Source organism: Lutra lutra, chromosome 3 (genome assembly GCF_902655055.1).
Source record: "Lutra lutra chromosome 3, mLutLut1.2, whole genome shotgun sequence".
Classification (NCBI taxonomy): domain Eukaryota; kingdom Metazoa; phylum Chordata; class Mammalia; order Carnivora; family Mustelidae; genus Lutra; species Lutra lutra.
The window spans coordinates 33,458,378-33,485,885 of NC_062280.1; the positions used below are offsets into that span (position 1 = coordinate 33,458,378).

General features: G+C 41.7%; 1 protein-coding gene across 2 annotated transcripts in view; it reads right to left on the bottom strand.

The window, feature by feature from the left end:
* Positions 1 to 861: 861 nt before the first annotated feature.
* Positions 862 to 27,508, bottom strand: part of AP1S3 (adaptor related protein complex 1 subunit sigma 3) — a 68,283-nt gene continuing 41,636 nt past the window's right edge. Inside the window, exons 2-5 of one of the 2 annotated variants that reach the window (XM_047721126.1) lie at positions 21,545 to 21,723; positions 19,411 to 19,519; positions 11,763 to 11,900; positions 862 to 2,047 (exon numbers count right to left, since the gene is read on the bottom strand). In XM_047721126.1, the coding sequence (XP_047577082.1) occupies positions 1,994 to 2,047; positions 11,763 to 11,900; positions 19,411 to 19,519; positions 21,545 to 21,723 (480 nt within the window). In that variant the 3' untranslated portion in view covers positions 862 to 1,993. Of the gene's footprint in view, positions 2,048 to 6,282; positions 6,636 to 11,762; positions 11,901 to 19,410; positions 19,520 to 21,544; positions 21,724 to 27,508 lie in introns of those variants that run through there. The other variant, XM_047721127.1, reaches the window with a different exon arrangement.

The window sequence follows — 27,508 nt, forward strand, 5'->3', positions numbered from 1 at the left end:
CCCAAGCCCTGAGACCTGCAAAAACACTCTTATCAAGCAGAACATTCCAAGGACTCAGAGGTTACACCAGCCCAGCCTGGAGGCAGGATTTCCTGTTGAACGTGCAGGGTTGGACCCACCCAGACCTGCTGAGTTAACCCTTTCCTACACACACATTTCTGATGTATGACTGGATCCCTGAAGCTTCGGGTGACTTGTTTGATTTCATCTTCTGCTGGGTCCCCAGTGCCCTTCGCCGTGCCCGAGACTCAGTAAATATCGAGAAATGTTTGCTGAATGGGAGCTGAGTGATGAAAGACTGGGCGGAATGTGCCAATGAATTGGCCATGGTTGTTTCTGGGATGGAGCAAAGTGATTTATAAAATTAAAACTGAGCACTTAGCAGCGGTACCATATGGATATGTTTTGTCTCTTGTGAAAGAAGACACAGAGAGCTACTGGGTTTGGACCAGAAGGGAAGCCACCACACTTCTGGGCCAGCCTTCATTCAGTACCATTTCTGTGACCGGCACACCAGGCTTCTACGGTGGAAGCACACTCACAGTGTACGGCTCAGGTTAGCCCCATGGGATTCCACTGAGAGGGACACCCGTGAACTTCTTATGATTCTTCAAAATCCTTCCAGTAAGGGAGTATTAAGGAAAATGTGCCTTTTTAAAGGGGAGGTTTTCACTTTCTGATCTGACAGATGTTGATTGTGTTCGTGTATGCAAGACACTAACAGGGAGAGTCAAAAAAGTGATCTCTTTCTCGCTCTCTCTCTCTCTCTCTCTCACACACACACACACACACACACACTGCTCTCAAGTATTTTTAAGCAAGAGATAACACATGTATTTGAATATCTATAATACAGAATTAAAGCAACGAATGTCCTGGGAAGCATGTACCTACCGCAAAGGGATTGCAGAGAAAGGGAGAAAGGACAGAATGAGAGGAGGGCCATGAAGGAAGTGACACTCGGGCCGTGTATTAAAGCATCTGGATACAACTGAAGCAAACAGCGCTTCAGGTAAAGGAATAAATGGAACAGCACCAGCAAAGAAGAGAGTAACACGATGACCTGTGAAGGAATGTGGCACAGGAGATTTAAAGATCCAGAAGGGGTCAGATTATGAAAGGTCTCAGAAGTCAGACTAAGAAGCTGCATCAGCAACCACAGAAGCAGAGTAAAATGTAGCACGGGGGTCAAAATGAAAATCCCCACCCCCTCTTCAAGCTGGCTGAGTCTGCAACTCAGTGAAGGGGGCAGGTATAACGTGAGGACCACAAAAAGCAGCAGTGCATGCCCTCCAGCTCCCAGTGATTCTCCAGAGCTACAAGCCCAAAGTACTTGCAATTATCCAAGCAAAGCAAAAAAAAAAAAAAAAAAAAAATCTAATTTTCATGTGAAATTACTCAATTGATTGGATTTTCTTACCCAGTAAGAGCCAAACAAACAAAATCTATATGCAGGTTCAGGGTACCCTTTGGGAGGGACCCGGTTTGACCTTCTAGAAAACCGGCACAATGTGTGGGTGGTAACATCAACATCTTTCTACTTCTCAGCAGCCTACTCTCCCAATCAGATTTATTATCCACCCTCCTCTAGATAATTAGTTGCTTGTATTAGCTCTAAAAGGGGCTATGTTTTTCCATTATCTGAAAATAAACTTGATTACCCCATCTTGATGCTGCTGATGGTAGCCCATGATCGTTCCACGTGTTAGTTTGGGCTCGTGGCTGAAACAAATCAACCATGGAAGTTCAGTTCACAATTGTTTCTTTCGGTCACATGGAAAGGTCCCATGTGCCTGTTCTACCTAGTTAGCCCTCCTGACAGCCTTTTTTAGGCTCCTTCCACCTCATGACTCTACCTTCTCTGGATCCTGGAGTATTTTCCTACAGCCATAACAGGGAAAGACCGAAAATGAAGGGTCATGGGTGGAAATGTTTTATGAGCCAGACCTGCAGCGTGGAGGTTCTGTGAGATCAACCCACATTCCACTGGCCGTCATTTCACCATGGAGAAATGACAGCTGAGGAGGGACTGGGAGATGAAGTCCACCTGCGTGCCCAGGAGGAAACAAGAAACGATCTCATAAATGAGCAGTTGGTATCTGCCTCATTTTTTCAAGCAGTGTTTGGTTTCATCCCACACTGACGCCTCAGCTCAGAACCAAAGGCAAAGGTTTTCTTTTCATAGTTAGGTACAAAGAGGGCTGAAATGATAAATCTTAGCTACATGCAGGAAGCAGTCACTGAATTCAAGGATTTTTCCAGATCATTAGCTCCTTTTATTCATGACTAGCCAAAAAAAAAAAAAAAAAAAAAAAAAAAGTATTCCTCTTCTGTACTCCCTTTCCTCTGAAATATGTAAGAAGTTTCACCTCCAAAATTCAACAAACACAAACCTGGCAATTCACCCTTTTCCTATATTGCTGCAGTAGTGTGGTTTTTTTTTTCTACTCCTATAATGGCATCCCTCACTCAAAGTGCACTCAATATACTTCATCTGTATCATTTAAAAGGGTGAAAAACATGTTTAAATGTCATTAGGCTTGTATTTCATACCAGGAAAACAAGCTCATCAAATGCTTTCATGAGGTAAAACCTTTGAAAAAGACAAGGTTTAATTAAGCAAATGATTTAGCACTGAGACCTGATCAAAGTGTAAAATGTTAATGCACTGACTCCTCTTTTTTCTTTGTATAACGGGTAGTAGAGATTAGCTCACTTCCAAGATCCTGATTCTAAATTTCCATCCATTCCAAAGGACAAGTTAATGAGCCTTCTCGGCAGTACAGTCAGTACCAGTACAAAGATCCCCAATTTCTAGTCCATTTTGATGTTCTGACCACAAATATGATACCTAGTCTTATGGCTCAAAAAATCCCAACAGTAAGTTGGGACTCATGGTCACAACCAGTGAGTAAATGTCCACTTGTTTGCTCAGAGAAACTGATGGCTGAAAATTATATATAAAGATTTTTAAAAAAAATCAAGCCATTATTCCCCATCACTTCAAAAAGTTCACAACAGTGGGAATTGTATTTGACTAGTATTTGGATGGCTGCCTCAAAAAAAAAAAAAAAATCACTTCAGAAATATTTAGTAATTATGTATTTTAGCTCCTACAATCTTGAATTTAGAACACACTGACAAAAGGCAGAGGGCTAGAATTAGTGTCAGCACATGTAATACTTTCTAAACTACTGAGTTAGTCTCATTTTTACTTCATGATTTATCATTCTTGAGGTTGTCTGCTAAAGATTTAAATTTTCTTCCAACTTAATCTGCTCTATTTTGTTAATTACATTTTATTTTTATTTATTTTTTCATTAACATAGAATGTATTATTTGCCCCAGGGGTATAGGTCTGTGATTCATCAGTCTTACACATTTCACAGCACTCACAATAGCACATACCCTCCCCAATGTCCATAACCCAGCCATCTTATCCCTACCTCTGACTCCCCAGCAACCCTCAGTTTACCTTTCATGAAATTAAGAATCTCTTATGGATCTCAGGGTTGTGAGTTCAAGCCCCACACTGGCCTCTATGCTGGGTGTGGAGCCTACTTTAAAAAAAAAAAAAAAAGTGAAGCTAAAACAGCCCTACCTGTTATAGTCCTTCCTGTTTTTAGCTCTATGTCACAAAACAGATTATCACTGTCGGATACCAAAATACACTGTCTATGAAAAGAGTTTTTTCAAGTTTGTCAAAATCTAAAATAAGAATTGAAGAAAATTTTAATGGCCCTCCCTTTAATTACTGAAAAATATTCACTGGCTTATTTTACTTACATCCCAGAGCATCTGACTGGACTTAATCCAAAATGGAAGGAACCATATGAAAGAATACATTAACATTTACCAACAAAGTTCATTGATTAAACCTTAGAAAAGTAAAGTTAAACACAGTTCCTCAGTGGTGTTTCATAGTGATGTTACAAACAACATGAATCCTAAAGAAGAATTTCTAGAAGAACAACAGCTGATGACAAAGCTTTATCATTATTTTAGGAGACTTGATTTCGAAAATGAGTTTGAATGAAGTGAAGATTCACTTACTTTGTCACAGTAAACGCCAACTTTACATTTGTTCATGCAAGAAAAGAAATTACTAGATTTAAAGAATGATTGCATCACTAAGTACATGCAAAGAGATCAGATTATCAAAATGTGGTTGAATGGGAGTGCCTGGGTGGCTCAGTCTGCCTTCAGCTCAGGTCATCCTCCCAGGATCCTGGGGTAGAGCCCCACATCAGGCTCCCTGAGCCTGCTTCTCCCTCTCTCCCTGCCCCTCCCCACCAATGTTCTCACACTGCTCTCTCTCAAATAAATAAATAATTTTAAAATAATAAACAAAATAAATAATATATAATATATATATATATATGTATATGTATAAAGCATTAAATAATCTTCTCTCATCCACTGTCACATGCTCGTGAAGTTGCTCCTGGATGGTAAGTACCAAGAAAATAAAGAGATCATGCTAAAGGAACTTCACCAGGAAGTGTGGGTAGCAATTTCAAGCATAAAATTGGGTTAAAAAATAATTATATTCATAAAAGTACATTCAAGTTTCTCATTAAAAAATTTAAAAACATTTTATTTGTAAGTTTTATACAAATTTTATATTTATCTTTCACTTGGTAGTTTTATTACAATTTTATAATATAAAGAAAATATAATGATTATTTTCACCAAGACCCACATAAAATGCCTCCCAAATCCCTCAAATTTATACAGTGTGCTATATCATTATGTTCATTTTCTAGGTGAGACACTGATACGGAGTCTGGAAAGCCCTACATACAGCTCAACAGTGTCTAATGTGGAATTATCCAATTTGAAAGAATACAGGAATAAATACCTTCACCCCCAAATGGTGGAAAACTTCAAAAGAACCAGAAAAACTGTGTTGATTTACATAAAGCCCATCTCTACAAAACTTTTTAAAAACAGAGTTCCACCATATTGACAACAAAAAAAGCAAAACCACAAATCTGAAGACATAAAATAAACATAGGTAATCAAAATTGACAGTTAAACTTCAACTCAACGCCATCACTGTAATCACATGATTAATTTGAGTACATATCAGATATTAAAAGCCCAATAATTCCTTCATTTACTAATCTGAGTTATTTCTTTTTAGTAATGGCTCTATTGAGGAATTGGTCAATTTTTTCTTTGTTCTTGTGGTCTCATCTTGTTATTTTCCCCTAAATCTATCTGGCAAGATGAATCAAAGAGGACATTTTTTTCCCCCAAAGAGGACATTTTTTCCATCATGTCCCCTAAAGATCTACCATATAGGATCTTCTAGAGACAGAATACAATAGTGAGCACACTCTTCTCATAGGAAAAGCACTACAGGCCCCTAACTACTCCAAAAGGAGTGATACCAGGCCTCAAAACCAACACTGAAAATGCACAGATACAACATCAGAAGTGGGACATCAAGACAGAATATGAGCTATTTCCTTATAATGCCTGATCAAATTTACTACCTGGGTATATAGAACTTTCATTCCAAGAAGCACGAATGCAACACAGACACAATAATCATGGTCAGCAGCAAAATCTGGGGCATGAGGAAATAAAAAAGGAAGAGCATCTACCATACAGGCTGCAATAATAGTCAATTCTCTAAGTAAGTCTAATAAACAGTAAGTCTTCAAATACAGCAGACATACATTAAAACATATTTGAAGCAAAATCTCTCAAGCAAGGAGGGCTTCGAACCTCAAAAATTATTAAAATTATAGTAGTAATAATAATAACTGCTATTGCTATTAGTCTTCATTATACTATTTTTAGAGTAAGAGAAGTCATAGACACAGTATCTCCAGACGTCTCAAATCCTTAATAAATACACAGAATTTGTAGGAACCACAGCCTTATCGGAATGCCCTTAATATTCAACTAAAAGGTAAAATTAAAACCTCAATTAGATAGCAGCTTCCAAGACATCAAAACCATTTAAGTCCCTTATTGTCTTTGGTTATTTTCCTTAATTCCAACCCTGAAAAAAATAAATGAATTCAGGACATTAAAATCAGATACATTGTATCTGGACTGAAATTACATTTTACTAAGTATGTTAAAAATGCCTAGCATTATGTATGAACTCTGAACTCTTAACGTGACTTGGAATTATTACACAATTTAAAAAGCTAAACATTTAGAAAAGAATTATTAATACAACATATATCTTACATTCAAAATCATGGGTTATTACAATACAGTTTTCAGCTGTCAGGATCAAATGCAACATATTGCAAAATCAAACATATTGCAAAACATTTGTTTAAATTAGCTTAAAAATATCACATGGAGTTCAAATGTTGAAAACAAATATTCAGTCAACTGAGTCACAAAAGCAGTTATTTGAACATCCAGACTACAGTAAGTAGGTATATACAGTATAATACAGGTATGTAATAATGATAAATATGTTAAACAACTTTTTGCTAGTTAACAAAGAATCCCTTTTAGGTTATTTTTGGCATGACGCTGGGGGGCTCTGTCAAAGAACCGGACGCCAGGCTTTGCTCAGGTACAAGCACCCAGTGCACAGCCCTTGGACTCTTCAAGTAGATTCACAGCTAAAATGCAGGCTTGTTCATATATTCTTCCATTGTCTGAAAGACAACAATAAATTAGAACAATTTCTCCTTAAACCACAGCCTTTAGCAGAATGTGAAACCTGTTTTCACTATTTTACTTACTCATTTTTTGCTGTTCCTAAACAGAAGTTCCTGAAACATGTATGCACATAAATCTTTGCATTCTGATCAAGAACGGTGGTTCAAAGTTTGAGAATAATTTGCATACATCTCCATATGGCTGGGACTAAATAACTTTCAAAAGAGAAAAAGCTGAGCTTGATCATAAAAAGAATGTCAGTAAGAAAAATACTAAAGCGTCAGCTGCCAGTATTTATCACTGTTGACTTCAGATAAATGTGCCTACTGAAATGATCATGAACACCCCCTCCAGACACATGTATTAGGGAAATCTCCATTGTATTTGTAGAACATATGTACTGCTATAGATTCAGTGCAAAACATCCTTTTACACTTACTGGCAAGATATAAAGGTTAAACAGACTCTGATTCTTAAGAATTTCTTCCATGGGGGCACCTGAGTGGCTCAGTGGGTTAAAGCCTCTGCCTTGGCTCAGGTCATGAACCCAGAGCCTGCTTCCCTTCCCCTCTCTCTCTGCCTGCCTTTCTGCCTACTTGCGATCTCTGTCCAATAAATAAATAAAATCTTAAAAAAAAAAAAAAAGAATTTCTTCCACGTATTTCACAACAGCTTTCCTCCGAAGTATGCAAACTTTCTTCATTCCCATCAGTTAGCAAGTTTGCTAACATGCCACAAGACCATAATTTTTTTCCAGTACTTTAAAAAAAAAAAATGTTTGGACAGATTTGCAATTACAGGTAGAGTTAAAATATACAGTGATGTTGCGAGCCCTTTACTATGCAAGATAAATGGACTTTCTCTTGCATTCTTTCCTATTGTAAACATACATATTTGTATAACACGGTGGCTCCTGGGTTGAATCAATAAGGAAGTCCAAGGGGACAGACTTGGGTAATGGCCCTGCTTCTTCTATGTGAGCCACAGTCAGCTCAATCAGCAACCGGCAACCTGTTCTTGGGCTTGAACCTCAAGGTGCGTGATTCACTTGCACCTGCCAGGGAAGCTGATCAGCATGGGCCAAACAGAGCAAGACCATGGCTTAGCAACATTGCTCCGAGGTACTAAAGTTAGAAATCAGGTATTCTGACTGGTTTTCACCAGCTCTGTTTAGAATTCCAGGGCTCCTCTGCTGAAATACTTATGCTCAGTCATCCACTTTCTTTTTTTTTTTTTTCAGTCATCCACTTTCTTATGAAGTTCTTATACCTCTTAGATGAGCACTAGCTGAGAGAAGCCCACACCCTAAGAGCCCTATACCTCTTCTTACAGAAGTTGGGGGTGTCTTTAAAGTTAGCAGGAATAGCACGTTTGCCTGGGGCCCATGTCTATTTTGTAGCATCTAGAGTTTATAGCATGAAAAAAAGAACATAAAGGGGCACTTTGGTAGTTCAGTTGGTTAAGTGTCCAACTCTTAATGTCGGCTCAGGTCATGATCACAGGGTTGTGAGATCGAGCCCCACATTGGGGCTCCATGCTGGGTGCGGAGCCCGCTTAAGATTCCCTCTGCTCCTCCCCCAACCCCAGCTTGCACTCTCTTGCTCTCTCTCTCTCTCTCAAAAAAAAAAAAAAAAAAAAAAAAAAGAGGAATACAAAAATACAGATACAAAATTGGGTATAAAGTTTATTTAGAATGAGAAAAGAAATATCATGATAATTTTTTTAAAGATTTTATTTACTTGAGAGAGAGAGAGAAAGGAGAGCACAGAGGGAGAGTAAGAGGGAGAAGCAGACTCACTGCTAGCAGGGAGCCCGATGTGGGGCTCAATCCCAAGACCCTGAGATCATGACCTGAGCTGAAGGCAGATGCTTAACCAACTGAGCCACCCAGGCACCCCAAGATGATAATTTTTTTAAAAAAAGGTTTTATTTATTTGTCAGAGAAAGAGAGAGAGAGAGAACACAAGTGAGGGGAGTGGGAGGCAGAGGGAGAAGCAGGTTCCCTGCTAAGCAAGGAGCCCAATGTGGGACCCAATCCCAGGACCCACGAATCATGACCTGAGCCGAAGGCAGATGCTTAACCAACTGAGCCACACAGACATCCCTCAGATGATAAATTTTTAAAAGATGACAAATATCACAAAATTCAGAACAGCGTATAATTTTCATTCATTACGTACCTGACACACTTTATAATATATTCATTATATGGGCACATATGCTTTGCAGTTAGATATCCTACCTTTGCAAATCTGGCCACATGAGCCTGCAGCGTTGGAAGGGGCTTGGGCCAGCAGGCTCTGGAATTGTCACTTGACTGGCTTCACAGCCCACTGGCCTCTCGTTCTCGGGCCTGCTTCACTCCGCTGGCTAACTCAGTCCGCTAAAGACTGCACAGACTGCTGTTTTTGGGTCATGCTCTTCCCCAGGTCACATGAACCAAGAACACACAAGGTTCGTATTTTCTTGAGCTCGCCACTTTCGAGGTTGGAACAGACTTTTAAAGCTGACACAACCTTAAAGAGCTCTGCCCTGGCCATTCACAAGAGGACCCAAATCTGTCCCTCAGCAGCCTTTCTGTTATCCATCCTGTACCCCCAAGTTTCTTACGTATTCAACACTGTATGTGTTGCAACTTTTTACTGCACTATGCCTTCTCTTAGCTGTTAACATGGGTTTTGTTTTTAAGGATGACAATGTTGGGGTGCACCTAGCCATTTCTCACGCATCCACACACACACAGACGAGGTATCCTATTGCCTGAACTAATGAGATACCCTTTTGGACCCTCGCCCCTCATTCTGCGGTGAAACCTCGTCTCTCAGTCGCCCCCGCTGGTGATGCCAGGAATTGCAACTCATGCAGGTAATGAGTACCATCATCCCCTTTCAGCTTCTGTTCCCTTCTTCTCACTCCACACCACTGTCCACGGGTTGTCACCCTCAAAATAAGGCACCTCCTAAAGTCACCCCCAACCAATTAAACTGCTCTCTTCTTAATCCGTATCACTAACATCAAGCCCCAGTACGCTCAGAATAATCTTAGAGCATTTGGAGATTTAAGACCATGTACCTTCTTATTAAATATGCAAGGACAGCTTTTCTATTCTAAGAAACCTTTCTTAGGTAGGAGCTGGGGAAAATTCCAGGGGCTAAAAGTGCAAACAATATGACAAAGGCCTCCCTTAACCTTTAGTAGCTACAAGTATGTGCTTAGGTCCAGAGGACAGGGGAAAAAAGAAAGCAGTCATTTCTTTTTCTGAATGTAATTATAATACTTGTGCTCCTTCATTCTAAACGTTTCTGATCAGATAGACCCAATCAATTTCCCAAACAGCTCCCCAGACGTTCACTGATTCAATGACTTAGCTGAAGTACCCAGAGCCCAAGAGAGTGCTGATAACACAGTCTCTATTAGGCAGGTGCTGTGATTTCACCAAGAGACATTTGGAGGGCAAACATGATGTTGCCTGCTCACTATGGGGATGCAGGGGCTCAACGGAGGGGCTCCTGAGGCCTACCCATCAAGACCTCCCACTCGATCACCAGGGACATGAACTACCGGTTGGCATTTACCTGTGAAAGGGCTCTCTTCTGAAATCCATGCTTCCCATTGTTCCATGGGACTGGCAGCACCAGGTGCACAGCAAACTTTTTATAACTCTATGTATGTCTTACAGAGGAGGAATTCAAAATAACTCAGGTGTGTCTTGGCCCCAATTCAAAAAGCTTTGATTACTGCGAGTGCCAAAGATCCTGCTAAAAAGTTCCTTTCTCTGGTAAGGCTTAGACTCCGCAGTCTGGGCCCTGAGGGTAAAATTATAAATAACCCCCGGCATACTTTAAGAAAGGTTGTTCTGTGGAATTTCCAAACCACTGAGTTCTCAAGTACCTTGTAAAATTCCCTTCCTGTGGCATTTGGAGAGAGCCAAGTAAACAGCCGAAAGTTTAAATGAGTTTCTTGAGGAGAGAACACTACTGGGAAGAAATGCGGCAGCCTCCTAAAAGGCACGCATAGCCACTTCAGGGTACCTGCTCCAACAGAGGTCTTCCTCAGGGTCCATTCACCTGAGGACCGCTTCCCCTGGATGGGCAGGAGCAAGTCATCAGTTCAGAGACGTGCCAAAAAGAGTGGCTTGGAAAACATGCCTGATGTTGTTTTATTAACATAATCAGAATCTTCTTTCTCAAACAGCAGGGAGGATGGCTTTAATGCCAACTTTTAAGAGAGTGTTTAGGATCCTCTGGGATCTCCTGACCTGCTACTGTAAAACAGGAAGGTGGAAAGGCCCAAGGATGCTGCAGGAAGAAGGACCCGGGGTGGTGGAGCTGGGACAGAGCTCAGCTTTGTTCCAGGGCAGCTGGGGTCACCTCATTAGGGAGGCCAAAGGTCAGAGCGGTGATGTGTTCTTTCTCCATGTCCTTGGCAGGAGGGAAGGCGCTGATGTGGATGAGTAAGGGTACTGGGTATGATGCCTATCTAGACTGCTTCTAAATATCACAGAATCAGGAGCACATGTATGCTTCTGGACCCATTTATACCTTGGCAAGCAAGCCACAGTATCCCCAATTTATTTATGCAAATAGGAGCACACATGCAGCCTCGCTGGGAGGTGTAAGAAATTTTAATTAAAATGATAAATGCCATCTTCAATAATAAAGGTCTAATATCCCTGGCAAAGGAAATAACAATGTACTCCTATTCTTCTTTCCCAGGGTAGCCCAGATATTTTAATGAGAATTTTTTTTTTTTAATGAGAATCTTTTTATACCTTTCATAAAATCCTTGGGAAAAAAAAAAGCACCAAAGGTTTTGCTACCTTTTTGACAGTGAGTTTTCCTCAGTCAAACATAGAGCAAAGATTCTGGAGCTCAACATCCTCATTCAAATCTCTATTCCACACTTACTGGCTGTGTGACATCAAACAGGCTGTTTAACCTCTCTGTGTCTCAGTTTCCTCAGCTTCAAAGTGAGGGCAAAAATGCTACCCACCTCTTAGAGTTTCTGTGATCATTAAATGAGTTAAAACAGGTAAGCTGCTTAGAAGCACTCAGTAAGTATCATCATTACCCTCACCATCACCATCGCCACCCTCCCCCATGATGCCAACACTGGGTACTGACCTCCTGTAACATGTCAGAATCTTCAATGGCCTTGACAGCAGATTTTTTGGACGTTTCCTGAATTTCTCCGCCCATTATAAACTCATCAAGGATAAAATAAGCCTTTTCAAAATTAAAGATAATATCCAGCTCACAGACCTGGTAGGATAAAAACAGATGTTTTGAGAAACTTGCGGGAATATCAGGGCAAACCCATGTCAGCGTCTCAAGACGTCTCAACAAGTTACACCCATGCAGCACACCAAAGACAGAACCATTGGATGGAACTGGAAGGACTGAGAAACAGAGCCAAAGGATTGCAGGCCTTAAGCAAAAGTAAAACCACATTCCATTAAGCAGACCATGTCCCTAAGTAATATTCCTTTATGTCACAACAAGAAATCTGAGACTTGGGACAGGCATCAGGAAGCTCGGTTCATATTTCCATGGGCATGAAAAGAAGCCCAGTCGCCACAGCGAGTCAGGCGGAGGACAGCGCCTGCTTCCCCCTGCTCTCCTGTCTAGAAATCTTGGCTCCTAGCTTTGGGACAATCAGAAGCTCACTCTTCAGAGGCAAATTAACCCAGCTGTGCTAATTTCTCTCAAAATCATGTCACAAGTCAGTGGTTCTCAAATCTTAGAGTGTATCCGAGTTATCCAGAAGGCTTCCTGAGGGACTCACTGCTTGGGCTCCAGCCCAGGAGTTTCTGATTTGGTGGGTCTGCGTAAGGACTGAGAGTCTGGACTTGTAACTGGTTCCCAGGCGATGCTAATGGTGCGGGTCTGGGGACCACAGAGGGAGAACAACGGTCATAGACCAAAGCAGAGTCCGACAGATTCTGCTGTGTAAGTAAAGCAAGTGGCAAGAGCAACCCCCACCCAATAATCCAAACAGGGCTGGTTTCCAATTCCCCAACTGGGCACCACTCAGGCACCCTCCTGATGTTCTCCTTCTTACTCATTCCTCAAGTCCCTAGCACTTCTCTTTCCTGTCCCACACCCTCTGGAAGGTTTCCACCTGCAAGTTTTCAGCCCTCCCCCTCCTTGACCTCCCAGCAGCACTGGATACCCTCAGCAATCTTTTTCCTGAAAATCCTCTCTCCCTTACTCCCTGACTTTGGCAATGCCATTCAATGCCTGTTCTTGTCTTCCATCTCTGTTGAATCCTTCTCAGACTTGTTGGATGAGTTCTCCCCCTGCTACTTTGCATTTGGTTAGGAAGTATTTATGGAGTGCTTGGGACATAATCAGCAAAACCTGGCCTCACTGCTACATGTGGCTTACTTTCCAGTGACCCACTTTCTGCTTAAACGCTGGTGTTTTCCATGAAAGCCTCTTCTCTTAACCCTGTGTATATTCTAGAATATTCCACGGATGCTCTCTGGCTGTGTCTGGCATGCGGGTGTCTTAACAAACCTAGGTGTCTAGCCCTGATCTCCTTCCAGGGGGAGTCCCGTATTTCTACCTGCTCATTAAACCTCTCTGCCTGGATAGTCCTCAGCCCAAGTGATCAGGTGCCAAACTGTGGTTAAGCGAATTCTTTTCCCGGTAGACCTTGTTTTGCTTTGTAGCTGCAACCTCCATCTGTGGCCCAATCGAATCATCCCACGGGTCCAACTTCCTTCCCCTTCCCTCTCATCCCTCTCCTTCCTTCAGTCTCATCCCTCTCAGTCTGGTCACCAATTCCTATTGATTCTGCCGTGTAAATAAAGCCCAACCTTTCCTGTCTTCTCCCCGTTCACTGCCACTGCTCGGACCTGCAGTGTCTCTCATTAAGGCCTGCAGTGTCTCTCATTAAGTCACCTACAATGACCTTCTAGGTGGTGTCCATCCCCACCCAAAGCCAACAACCACTAACACTCCATTGAGCTGCAATATTGTTCTTCCCCTGTGTGGGGTCTTATACTCAGGACGAAGCTTCCATTCCTCCGCCTGGCACAGAGGACTCCTGGGCACCCAGCCGGGGCAGGCTCTCTGCAGCCCATGTCAGCACTCACCCCAGGCTACACCCACACTCCACTAACTCACAGGGACTCTTCTGCCTTTCCCCTTTGCCCATTCCAGCAATTCCTGGGATGGCCCCCAGATGGCCTTTCTTTATTCTGCTGGCAAAATTAAGCTCATTCTTCAAAGCCAAATTCAAAAGTCAGGGGCACAATGACTCCACCAAAGCCTCTTTCCCCCATTCAGATGTCACTCTGTGTTGCTCTGTGTTCTGTTATATCTTGTGGGCACTAGTATATGCTGACTGATCAATCTCTCCACCAGCACTTTTGTGAGCTCAGGCACAGACCTTATCATATCAGTCATCTCGTTATTCCTGGTACCTAGTGCTACATAATAGGACATAATACACATCTGTAGGATAAATGAGTCACTCACCACTTAGGCCTCGTTTCTATGATGCTGGGAATTAACAGCTTTCCAGATAAACAATTCTGTGACGCTACTGAGTGCTATAACTTAACATAAAACAATGTCAACATTTTAGCAATGTTGGTTCCATATATTTAAGGTTTAGGTCAATAAACTTGCAGACTCCATAAGATAAACAGTTAGGTTAATACCACTATCATAAACGGCCAGCTCAGAAAAACTCACCTAACTCATCTGCAAAGGTCATGGTCTCATTTGTTAGAAAGCAGCATCAAGTAAGTAAATCAACCAGTGGGTATATATATCTAGAGCTACTTCCCTCTTCCCTCAATAGTCTATCTTTTCCTGCTGTGATCACATGGAAATTCCATGTAGAAGTTGGAAAAGAAGGAGACAGATTTCCATGGATGGCCATGGGGGAAAAAATAAAGAAAAACTTGCAGGATAATATGCATAATACAATCCCATTTAAAAATAAAACTGTACATGTCTAGAAGGATATATTAAAAAAATGGAATTTTAAACAACACAGAGAAACAAAAAGAAAGCACAATAGATCAGACATCCATGCTCATTAGAGAAGGTAGGAGAAGCAAGCAGTTACCAGAAGTCAGAAGAGGCAGGAAGTCAGGAGTTACAGTAGCAAGAGCTGAGGAACCTCAAAGTTCAAGGCAGGTGTAGACCAGGAATCTGAGACAGACAGGAGCCTCATTAGGAGAAACCAGCAATCAGAATCCTGCAAGATGAACTTGGCAGATACTAATGCAAGTTCTCTGGTTCTCTAGGACCATCTCAAACCCCACTCTCAGAGTGACAACCTGTAGGGTTGGCCAGCAGCCATGGGGCAATTAATTTACTGCATCTAGTTTCAAATGATGGGAATAAAGTAACATGGCACCCAAAGCCAGATACACAAACACATGCGCACGCGAGGGCACACTCACACACACGCACACACACACAGAGGCAACCTGGATATACAATTACTATAATCTAGATCATAAGGAAACAGATGCACAAGTTCTACTGGAATTATAGAGAGTTTTACAAATGAGCAACTATTTCATATAGAGCAACTCCAAAATGCTCCTTCTATGGTTATTCTTTGAGCTTAACCCCAAGGGTTTACTACAGCCACAACTAAGAACAGGAAACATCTCCCAGAGCACCTTAGACCAAATGCAGACCAATTACTCAAATACTTGTGAGTCCACCTCAAGGGTACTGTTCCAGTACATCAGGAAGATGCCCTTGATGCTCAAATGACTGCATTTCATCTAATAATGCAAAAAACAAATGATTTCCATGTTTATAAACATAGGAGCCTATTAGGGTTTTTTCTCATTTCTGGTGTATCTGTATTCTGGAGGAAAGCTTATAAAAGGCAAAAATAGTGATAATTTAATTTTACCCTTGGTCTCTTAGTCTATGCTTTACCATAATTTGGCCTGAGGGTCTACTCGTATAGCAGAGTACATGATGCAGAAGATTATTCCTGGCAATTCAATAACTCAATACTTCTGATTGAGTCTAAAAACTTTCTCTTACTAAATTCTGTTCTAAAGTAAATACAAAAAGCTTAAATTATATACAGTAAATGTATAAAACCAGACACGATACTTAGAGTGTAAGACACAACAACGTAGCAACTGACAGTTTGTAAAAAGTATTGTTAATTACACTGTCTCTTTCATCCTCACAACAGCCCCATGAGATTAGCAAAGTAAATATTTCTTTTTTTTTTTAAGTTTTTTTTTTTTAAGATTTTATTTATTATTTGTTTGACAGAGAGAGATCACAAGTAGACAGAGAGGCAGGCAGGCGGAGAGAGAGAGAGAGAGAGAGGGAAGCAGGCTCCCTGTCAAGCAGAGAGCCCGATGCGGGACTCGATCCCAGGACCCTGAGATCATGACCTGAGCCGAAGGCAGCGGCTTAACCCACTGAGCCACCCAGGCGCCCCAAAGTAAATATTTCTATTAACATTTTTTTTAAATTTATTTGACAGAGAGAAATCACAAATAGAGAGGCAGGCAGAGAGAGAGAGAGAGAGAGAGAGAGAGAGGGAAGCAGGCTCCCTGCTGAGCAGAGAGCCCGACGCGGGACTCGATTCCAGGACCCCGAGATCATGACCTGAGCCGAAGGCAGTGGCTTAACCCACTGAACCACCCAGGCACCCCTCTATTAACATTTTTGAGTGTTATTTTTCTTAGATGTCAATTAGAGATTTATTCCCCAGCCAAAATCATGGGTCTGGTGAGTGAGTGATGAGCGGACACCAGGACCCAGCAGGACTCAGAGCCCTCCACATCCTCCCAGAAAACTTCCTAAGTCAAGGTCAAACCTCTCTGGAACAGCAACACCCATACACTCTGAGCACATCTGCAAAAACTCATACTGTAGTCTGTAATGGGAAAATATGGCAGGTGCCTAAATCCTCAGACAGACCTTTATCTAGCGGGAGATTCTGGGGTATTTCCTCTTAGCCTCCGTAAACTGGGGTTAATGCTGTTTACTGAAGATGGAAAGATTAACTAGTTAATCCTTGTAAATCTCCCTGGAATTGAAAAATGCTCAAAAAACACATAAATTAGTAGCCAGAGATTCTGATTTATCTGTCATAGGAAGATAACATTTTCCAGTGTTATAAGAGAAGCTTGGTACAAAGTCTTCTCTTCAATAATATTAAGGGCAGAATTCCAGGAAACCTTCAGGATTAACACAAGAGGAAAAGAGAGCCAAAGAGAAATATATTACTCCTGAGATGATGTCAATGAGAATCGGTACTGGTAGGCTTTGCTCATCACAGTTAATTAATAAGAACTGAACACCTACTGGGCAGATAGCCTTGAATTGCTCTTAGCTTAATAAAAGATTCATTGAATTTTTTAGTGAATTAAATTTTGGTCCATGGCAAAGACAGAGCTTCTAAAGGTAGGCCAAAAATAGGATGAAAAATTAATGTTAGAGAAATAGGAATTCATTCTGATTCTCCTTATATCTTAACTGGGCTCACTCAGCTTTGGTGAAGGTGATTTAGATTCTCTTAAGAAAGCAACGTGATCTGAAATATCTAATGTTTGGTCAGATAAGACTGACATCAAAATTTAACCCATTCACATTACCACAGTCGGGGAAATCTAGGAAAACACAACAGGTCAAACCAGAGTACAGAAATTAAGGACAGAAGGCAGGTCCTGGGAAACCTGGGCCTCAGGAAAACACCTTCAGGCCTTTACAAAAGGCCAAGGTTGCAGTGGATTTGACAATGTCGAGCTTCCTTTGAATAATGGAAAGCATAAAATTAAATAAACCCATGTTCAAAAACATGCAGCTATACACTTGCAAATCTCTCTTTAAAAAATGAAAATAAACATGGGGAGCTAAGAGAAAGAGAAAGGAAATTGGTCTGGCTATCTTACTCTCTATACTGACCAACGACCTAAAATCTCCCAAGCAACATTTAAGGTCATCTTCTAACATCATTTACAAAGGGAAATAAAGGGGAATAAATAGGATGAAGGGAAGGAGGGAGAGGAAAATTCTTTCAAAAGCCTTTCGAATACTTACCCTTGTGGAAATAGTTGCAAGTAATCGGATAAAACCCCACCCAATACTGCAAATGCTACTCATTCCATTGACCGGAGCACAGAAAGTCCTGTGGAAGCAAACTTTCCCAACAACACTTACTAGAAATCCTCAGTGAGCTGGGGAACAGGGAAGGTACCTGACTGAGAGAAAATATATTCCAAATCCAATGGTTTATTTCTCAAGAATGTGAACTGGCTGGCATGTTCCTGGAACATTTGCTAAAATCTGCCCCAGAGTGACTCACAAGTGTTGGAAAAAATCAAACAACTAAGTGCCAGGTCATGATCTCGAGACACTTACAGTCTGGTGTTCATACAAACCTTGCACAAGTGAAGGATGATACCAGGCTATTCTATGTCGCCGGAGCACTGAGCACATCAGGGGTGAAAAGAGAGAACAGCGAGAAGGTTGGAGAAGTGGTCTGGGACTGATGTTTAGAAAGCTTAAACATCAGGCTAAGAAGCTGGGCTTTTATTCAGTATAGATGCTGGAAAGTGGCTGAGGACGACCGTCACCTGGATCCATGCACTGCAAGGAAGACGGTAACTAACAAGGCAGGAAAGGGAAGCAGAGACAAGCCTAGAGGTGCAAAGGGCCAGAGATGAGGTTTCAGGCAAAAGCAAAACTGCTATCTCAGGTAAGCCTGTACTACTGAGAGTGAAAGGAAAGAGATAGTTTGTAGACCCATCTGAACAGACAAAGGCAGCCTTTAGCAAAGCGTGGAGGAAGAAGAAAGAAAAAAGCATTGAAGGATCCTGGGACATAATAAACTCAATCACAAGACACAACAGGCTTGCAGAAGATGATTTTAGTTCTTGATACGTTTCGACTGAGACGGCTTGGAGAAGCCCAGAGAAAACCGTCCTCGGCAGAAGGAAAGAGAGCCATGTAGTCACAGATTCCAGAAGAAGGCAGGCAGGGAGACAGACATACAAGGAGAGTAGAAAAGGTAGGGGGAGGAAGAGAGCTCGGGGCAGAAACCAAGCCATTAGAAACAGGATGAGAACCAGCAGAACTCAGGGTTGTGGCAAAAAAAGAAAGGGGAGCAGGGACGAGCAAAACTCTGGTGCTGTAGGAAGGTCAGGGGAAGGCTGAAGAAGCATCCCTAGTCCTGACCATTAGGAAGGGGCCAGTGGTACCTTTATGATTTCCTGGGAACCCTCAAGGAGGAGCCCACGCCGTAAGAGTGAATGAGTTCTAAGGATGGGGGCACCTCATACAGGATATTACTTGGCAGTAAATGCATGGAAATTAAATAGCAATAGGAAAAGGAAAAGGATTTTGGTTTCCCTGTGTATGTGTTTGGCATTTTTTTATGTATAAATAATATTAAGAGAACATTCAGAGCTTACTGAAAGAAGCTGGAGAGGGGATTAAAAAGTCAAAATAGAAGAGAGATGACAGGCGATGAAGAATGAAGAGGAAAATATCAAGGAACCCTGCACAATTAAATTCTCATTCATTGAACAAGCTCTCTAGGGTGGTTGTGGTCTGAAGACAGAGAGAGACACAGCCTGTCTCTTGAAAGCTTTGGCTCCTTTGTTTACAAAGAACTACGGGAAGGGGGAGAATGCCTCATATTCTGATCCCTGTGCAAGTGCAATTTGTATTTTAGACTTGAGAGAGAGAAGGAATGTGATAAAGACAGAACTGACGTAAGAGCTGAAATAAGGACTGATTCCAAAGAGACCAGAACAGCACTCACATTTCCAAAGTATTTGTCCAGCAACTCCACGTAACGGTGCACGATCTCGAGAGTCAAGAGCTCATTGTCCTGATTTTCTACAGCACAGCAAAAATATAAACTAGCATACCTTGAAAGGAAAAACACGAAGAAAGAAAAGTAAAATAAGATGACACATCCAATACCCCAAAGATGGTGTTTTCTGCAGTGAATATGCGAAGCTCCCCCCATCCAAATCCAAGAAAGAAGCCATCATGGATCACATCCAATAGCCTCCCAATACGTGAAAGAGAATATATAAAAATAGCGTGCCCATTGGGTTGTACCGAGTAATTACATAAAAGACTCTCAACACTGTTTTACCCTGAGGAACTATAATCAGGGAGACGGGGTTCTCGGCCCACAGTTATGGGGGTGCCTGCTGACACCCTTCCCCGGCTTGTTGAGTGTCCTTTCTAAACCTCAAGGCTTCGACCCCAGCTCTCACCTCACATGGTGCTGCACTCCTGTATGTGACCCGCCCTCAGCCCATCCAGTCCGTCCTCCAGTGACTTTCTTCTGCCCGAAATCCTCTTCCCCACCCCTATCTGTGTGGTTAACGCCAACTTCCCCCCTTAGCTCTGAGTTTGGATGTCCTTCCTCCTGGAAACCTCTAACCTCCCACACTGGGCTGGATGCCAGGCTCTGCACTCCTGAGCCTCCCCCATCAGAGCGGCTAGCGCTCTTCATTGCCCATTTCACGGCCTGTCTCTGCCCCACTAGGTCACTGGCTTCCCAAGGGCAGGTGCCGAGTCTGCCTTGCTCACCACGATGTACTCAGGCATTGCAATATCGGTTGAGAGAACTGTTAAAGCCTATTCTTCAAACAATGGCTTAAATCACAAATGAACTCAAAGTTTTAAAAGCCAGTAGGCAGAGAGTAGATAGGGACAAGCTTCTTGTTGACAAGTGCTTCCCAGGACTTTGCCTTGCTGTCCCTGGGATGCTTATTAAAAGGGGCCTTCACTGACATCTCTCCGGAGGCTTGTACTAAAAGCTTTAACCTTGGACCCAGCAGCAGCAGCTCTGCCCGGGCACTTCCCGGTAATTTACTCCATTAAATACAGCCTGCCAAGTTGCCTCTGTTTTTGCCTTTCAGGTTTTAGAAACACCCTTTGCAAGAGCCTTCCCAATGTGCATTTTGCTTCTGGAAGTGGCAGTCGGATGCTGAATGCAGAGTCCGGTTGGCTGGGTTCTGCTCCTGCCTTAGACACCAGTTATTTGGGTCTATGGGCAAAATGGCTTTACCTCTTAGGAAACGTTTCCTTATCCATAAACTGAGGTTGCTTGCCAGTACGGTCTTGCTACGGCAAGCAGGTGCAATAATGAGAGAATATATAGGTTTTAAAGCCAGAAGGAGGGGTGCCCAGGTGACTCATCTGCTTTGATTCAGGTCATGATGTCAGGGTCCTGGGATCAAGCCCCAAGTCCGGCTCCCTGCTGAGCGGAGAGCCTGCTTCTCCCTCTCCCTCTGCCCTTCCCCCACCCCCACTCATGTGCTCTCTCTCAAATAAATAAATAAAATCTTTTTAAAAATTAAAAAAAAAAAAAAGCCAAAAGGATATGCATCTGAATTCTGGCTCTCCCAACTGCCCCGTAGTTCCTGTGATTGAAGACTAATTACTTAGAAACTCTGTGTGACTTCAGTTTCCTCCTTTGCAAAGATGAGTAATAATAGCAATAATTGGGGCTGCTCATCGCCCTAGCACCTTCACCTGCATTTTTTCCCACAGCATTTGTTACTAACGGATAGATAGGGTTTTGTTTGCCTGACCGATGAGTACGCTCCGTAAGAGCAGCTCTGATCCCCGTCTTGTTTGTTAAGGCATCCGCAGTCATCAGAGGTGCTGGAAATGTAACAGGTGCCCAGAGGCTATTTCTTGATGCACTACATTATCCACATGTAGATCACATCCCTAGAATCCATCCTGGCACATGGAAAGCCTTTCAATACATGAGAGCTCTTTTTCTATTAGTCTACTGGTACAAATATATGGGCTCCAGACTCCAAAGATTTCAGTAAGTGATGCAACCGGTGTTGTAATAAAAAATGTTCAGGATTAAACAACCCAAAGCAATAATGAGAAAGACAGATCTCATAGACAGTTACTCACACCTTTTATAAACAAGTTTTAGCTCCTTCCAGTCAACAAAACTGCTTGTTCTCTGACCACGAGAGAGAATAATCTGAACAATTTCCCGGGTGATCTTTTTCCTCTCTTTGTCAGGGAGAGTCGTGTACCATTTCTGCAGCCGCAATTTCCCCTGTCTACTGAAAAGCAATATGAAATGTATCTAGAACAAACAAAGGACAGAGAAAAACAGAACTTGATCAGCTAAATCATTCTACATAGACACTGGAAATTAAATGGCAGGGTTTACAAGCAATGATAATTCTGCACAAATGAAAAAGTTCTCACCAGTATGAAACTATTTCATCTGAAAATTACATTTAATCCATCCAAGAACAAGGAAACGTGTGCATCACAAACATGACTTATTGATATTAGAGGGGAAAGATACGAGTTTAAAAAATTATTCCCTTTTGGAGTCACAAATTATTATATGCAAAAAAATAGAGAGAGAGAGTTACATACTCTTATTGAGAAAACAATAAAATTTTCCTTCACAAGGCAAAAATAAAGTGTTAAAAACAGCAGAAGAGTTTACTTTAAAAATTACACCCGAGTTCCATATCACAACTATGGCAACATAACAACAATAGAGGGAAAAAGGAGAGAAGGGAAGGAAAGGAAGTTAAAGCACTAGAAAAGGGTGAGAAAGCAAGAAAGTGGCTACATTCTCAGTCTTTTTTTTTAATAAAAATTGTATATATTGAATGCATACAACAGAGTGATCGAATCTACATCTATCTATAGTAGCATGTTTACTATAGTCAAATTAATTAATATTTCATCTCCTCATATTGGTTATTATTGTGTATATGTGATAAAGAGTCCTGAAATCTACTCCCTTAGTAAATTTCCAGTATTCAACCCAGTGTAATTAACTGTAGTCGTCATCACGAACAGCAGATCTCTAGACTTACTCATCTTAAAACTGCAACTCTGTGCTCTTCAACCAACATCTCCCCATTTCCCTCACCTCCCCACTCCTGGTAATTACGGTGCTACTTGATATGCCTCTATGACTTACAACTTTTTAGCCTCCTCTTCATATGTAAGTGAGATCATGCACTATTTGTCTTTCTCTGTCTGGCTTATTTTTTTTTTTTAAGATTTTTAATTATTTATTTGACAGAGAGAAATCACAAGTAGGCAGAGAGGCAGGCAGAGAGAGAGGAGGAAGCAGGCTCCCTGCTGAGCAGAAAGCCCGATGCGGGGCTCGAACCCAGGACCTGGGATCATGACCTGAGCCGAAGGCAGCGGCTTAACCCACTGAGCCACCCAGGCGCCCCTCTGTCTGGCTTATTTTATTGAGCGTGATGTCATCCAGGTTCACCCATGATATCACCAATGACAGGATTTCTTTCTTTTTTTTTTTAAGATTTTATTTATTTATTTGAGAGAGAGAGAGCAGCACAAGCAGGGTGAAGAGCAGAGGAAGAAGCAGACTCCTCGCTGAGCAGGGAGCCCAACGTGGGACTTGAACCCAGGACCCTGGAATCATGACCCGAGCCAAAGGCAGACATTTAACTGACTGAGCCACCCAGGCGCCCGATTTCTTTCTTTTTTATAACTGAAAATACTCCATTATATACACACACATGCACACACACACACAACACACACACATATATACCACATTTTCTTTATCCATTCATCCATTGACGAACACTTGGGTTAATTCCATATCTTGGCTATTGTGAATAATGCTGCAAAGAACTTGGGAGTGCAGGTATCTCTTCAAGATACTGATTTCAGGGCGCCTGAAAGGCTCAGTGGGTTAAGCCTCTGCCTTCAGCTCAGGTCATGATCTCAGGGTCCTGGGATTGAGTTCCGCATCCGGCTCTCTGCTTGGCAGGGAGCCTGCTTCCTCCTCTTTCTCTCTGACTGCCTCTCTGCCTGCTTGTGATCTCTGTCAAATAAATAAATAAAATCTTAAAAAAAAAAAAGATACTGATTTCATTTCCTTTAAAAATATACCCAGAAGCTGGGTTGCTGGATCATACGTCAGTTCTATATTTAATTATCTGCAGAACCTCCATACTGTTTTCTATAATGGTTGCACGAGTTTATATTCCCACCAACAATGTTCCCTTTTCTCTATATTTTCACCAACACTGTATCTTTTGTCTTTTTGGCAACAATCATTCTAACCAATGTGAGGTGATCTCTTACTGTTCTGATTTGCATTTCTCTGATGATTAATGATGTTGAGCATCTTTTCATATACCTGTTGGCCATCTGTACACCTTCTTTGAAGAAATACCTGTTCAGGTCCTTTTTTTTTTTTTTTTAAGATTTTCATTTATTTGACAGAGAGAGACACAGCGAGAGAGGGAACACAAGCAGGGGGAGTGGGAGACAGAGAAGCAGGCTTCCCGACGAGCAGGGAGCCCCATGCAGGGCTCAATTCCAGGACCTTGGGATCACGACCTGAGCTGAAGGCAGACGCTTAATGACTGAGCCAGCCAGGCGCCCCTGTTCAGATCCTTTGTCCACTTTTTAATCAGGTTACTTATTTTCTTGCTATTGACTTAAGTTACTTATATATTTTGGGTATTAACCTCCTAACAGATGTATGATTTTTTTTTAAGATTTTATTTATTTATTTGACAGACAGAAATCACAAGTAGGCAGAGAGGCAGGCAGAGAGAGGAGGAAGCCGGCCCCCCACTGAGCAGAGAGCCCGATGCGGGGCTCAATCCCAGGACCCTGGGATCGTGACCTGGGCCAAAGGCAGAGGCTTTAACCCACTGAGCCTCCCAGGCGCCCCATAACAGATGTATGATATACAAAGATTTTCTTCCAGGTGGTCTCTTCGTTCTGTTGATTGTGTCCTTTGCTGCGAAGAAGTTGTTTGGTTTGAAGTAACCTCATTTACCTATTTTTGTCTTTGCTCCCCTTGCTTTTGGGGTAATATCCAAAATATCTTTGCCCAGACCAATGTCATGATGCTTTCTCCCTATTCTTTCTTCTAGTCGTTTTGCAGTTTCGGATCTTACATTTAAGTCTTAATTCACTGTGAGTTGGGTTTGTTTGTTTTTTTTTGTTTTTGTTTTTGTTTTTTTTAATATGGAATGAAAGAAGGGTCCAATTTCATTCTTTTGCATGTAAATAACAAATTTTCCCTACACCACTTATTGAAACTTGTCCTTTTCCTATTGTGTGTTCTTGATAGCTTTGTTGAAGATCAAACTGCCTTAAACCTAAGGTCTTTCCTCCGCTTTGTGGGTAACTTAGCTGAGAGCTTTAGAATAGACCATCTCATGTAGCAATTGTCTTTGTCATCATGATAGAACTGTAACAATTGAGATAGTGTGTTGGCTATCTGGAAGCAACCGGATCTTATATTCAATTAAGTTTCAAAATGTGTATTTTAAGTACGGGTTTATATTCTAATGCATTTTAAAAGCTTTAAATGAATGGAAGACATCATAACATGCAGAAATTTACTTTGGTAACTTGGAGGTACAGTAGATAATGCTTTTCAGAAATTGTCAGATGGTATATTTATTTGATGGGAGATTAAATTTTCTCAATGCACCATGTGAGAAGTTTAGAATCATAATTTATTTCATCAGGTTTTTGCTTTGTTTTCTTTTCTTAAAAAAATAAAATTCAGGGGCGCCTGGGTGGCTCAGTGGGTTAAAGCTGCTGCCTTCGGCTCAGGTCATGATCCCAGGGTCCTGGGATCGAGCCCCGCATCGGGCTCTCTGCTCAGCAGGGAGCCTGCTTCCCTTCCTCTCTCTCTCTGCCTGCCTCTCTGCCTACTTGTGATCTCTATCTGTCAAATAAATGAATAAAATCTTTAAAAAAATAATAATAATAAAATTCAGTTCAGTAGAGGTTAAGTGTGTTATGGAGAGAAGAATGATATATACTGGAAGCCAAAATAATTAAAATTTTAAAAACTTTTTTTTTTTAATTTTTTTTTTCAGCATAACAGTATTCATTATTTTTGCACCACACCCAGTGCTCCATGCAATCTGTGCCCTCTACAATACACACCACCTGGTGCCCCCAACCTCCCACCCCCAACCCCTTCAAAATTCTCAGATCGTTTTTCAGAGTCCATAGTCTCTCATGGTTCACCTCCCCTTCCAATTTCCCTCAACTCCCTTCTCCTCTCCATCTCCCCTTGTCCTCCATGCTATTTGTTATGCTCCACAAATAAGTGAAACCATATGATAATTGACTCTCTCTGCTTGACTTATTTCACTCAGCATAATCTCTTCCAGTCCCGTCCATGTTGCTACAAAACTTGGGTATTCATCCTTTCTTTCTTTTTTTTTTTTTTTTTTTTACAGCTTTATAAACATATATTTTTATCCCCAGGGGTACAGGTCTGCGAATCTCCAGGTTTACACACTTCACAACACTCACCATAGCACATACCCTCCCCAATATCGATAACCCCACCCCCTCTCCCAACCCCCACCCCCATCAACCCTCAGTTTGTTTTGTGAGATTAAGAGCCACTTATGGTTTGTCTCCCTCCCAATCCCATCTTGTTTCAATTACTCTTCTCCTACCCCCTCAACCCCCCATGTTGCATCTCCTCTCCCTCATATCAGGGAGATCATATGATAGTTGTCTGTCTCCGATTGACTTATTTCGCTAAGCATGATACCCTCTAGTTCCATCCACGTCGTCGCAAATGGCAAGATTTCATTTCTTTTGATGGCTGCATAGTATTCCATTGTGTATATATACCACATCTTCTTTATCCATTCGTCTGTAGATGGACATCTAGGTTCTTTCCATAGTTTGGCTATTGTAGACATTGCTGCTATAAACATTCAGGTGCACGTGCCCCTTCGGATCACTATGTTTGTATCTTTAGGGTAAATACCCAGCAGTGCAATTGCAGGGTCATAGGGTAGTTCTATTTTCAACATTTTGAGGAACCTCCATGCTGTTTTCCAGAGTGGTTGCACCAGCTTGCATTCCCACCAACAGTGTAGGAGGGTTCCCCTTTCTCCACATCCTCGCTAGCATCTGTCATTTCCTGACTTGTTAATTTTAGCCATTCGGACTGGTGTGAGGTGATATCTCATGGTGGTTTTGATTTGTATTTCCCTGATGCCGAGTGATGTGAAGCACTTTTTCATGTGTCTGTTGGCCATCTGGATGTCTTCTTTGCAGAAATGTCTGTTCATGTCCTCTGCCCATTTCTTGATTGGATTATTTGTTCTTTGGGTGTTGAGTTTGCTAAGTTCTTTATAGATTTTGGACACTAGCCCTTTATCTGATATGTCATTTGCAAATATCTTCTCCCATTCTGTCAGTTGTCTTTTGGTTTTGTTCACTGTTTCCTTTGCTGTGCAAAAGCTTTTGATCTTGATGAAATCCCAAAAGTTCATTTTTGCCCTTGCTTCCCTTGCCTTTGGTGATGTTCCTAGGAAGATGTTGCTGCGGCTGAGGTCGAAGAGGTTGATGCCTGTGTTCTCCTCAAGGATTTTGATGGATTCCTTTCTCACATTGAGATCCTTCATCCATTTTGAGTCTATTTTCGTGTGTGGTGTAAGGAAATGATCCAATTTCATTTTTCTGCATGTGGCTGTCCAATTTTCCCAACACCATTTATTGAAGAGGCTGTCTTTTTTCCATTGGACATTCTTTCCTGCTTTGTCGGAGATGAGTTGACCATAGAGTTGAGGGTCCATTTCTGGGCTCTCTATTCTGTTCCATTGATCTATGTGTCTGTTTTTGTGCCAGTACCATGCAGTCTTGATGATGACAGCTTTGTAATAGAGCTTGAAGTCCGGAATTGTGATGCCACCAACTTTGGCTTTCTTTTTCAATATTCTTTTGGCTATTCGAGGTCTTTTCTGGTTCCATATAAATTTTAGGATTATTTGTTCCATTTCTTTGTAAAAAATGGATGGTACTTTGATAGGAATTGCATTAAATGTGTAGATTGCTTTAGGTAGCATAGACATTTTCACAATATT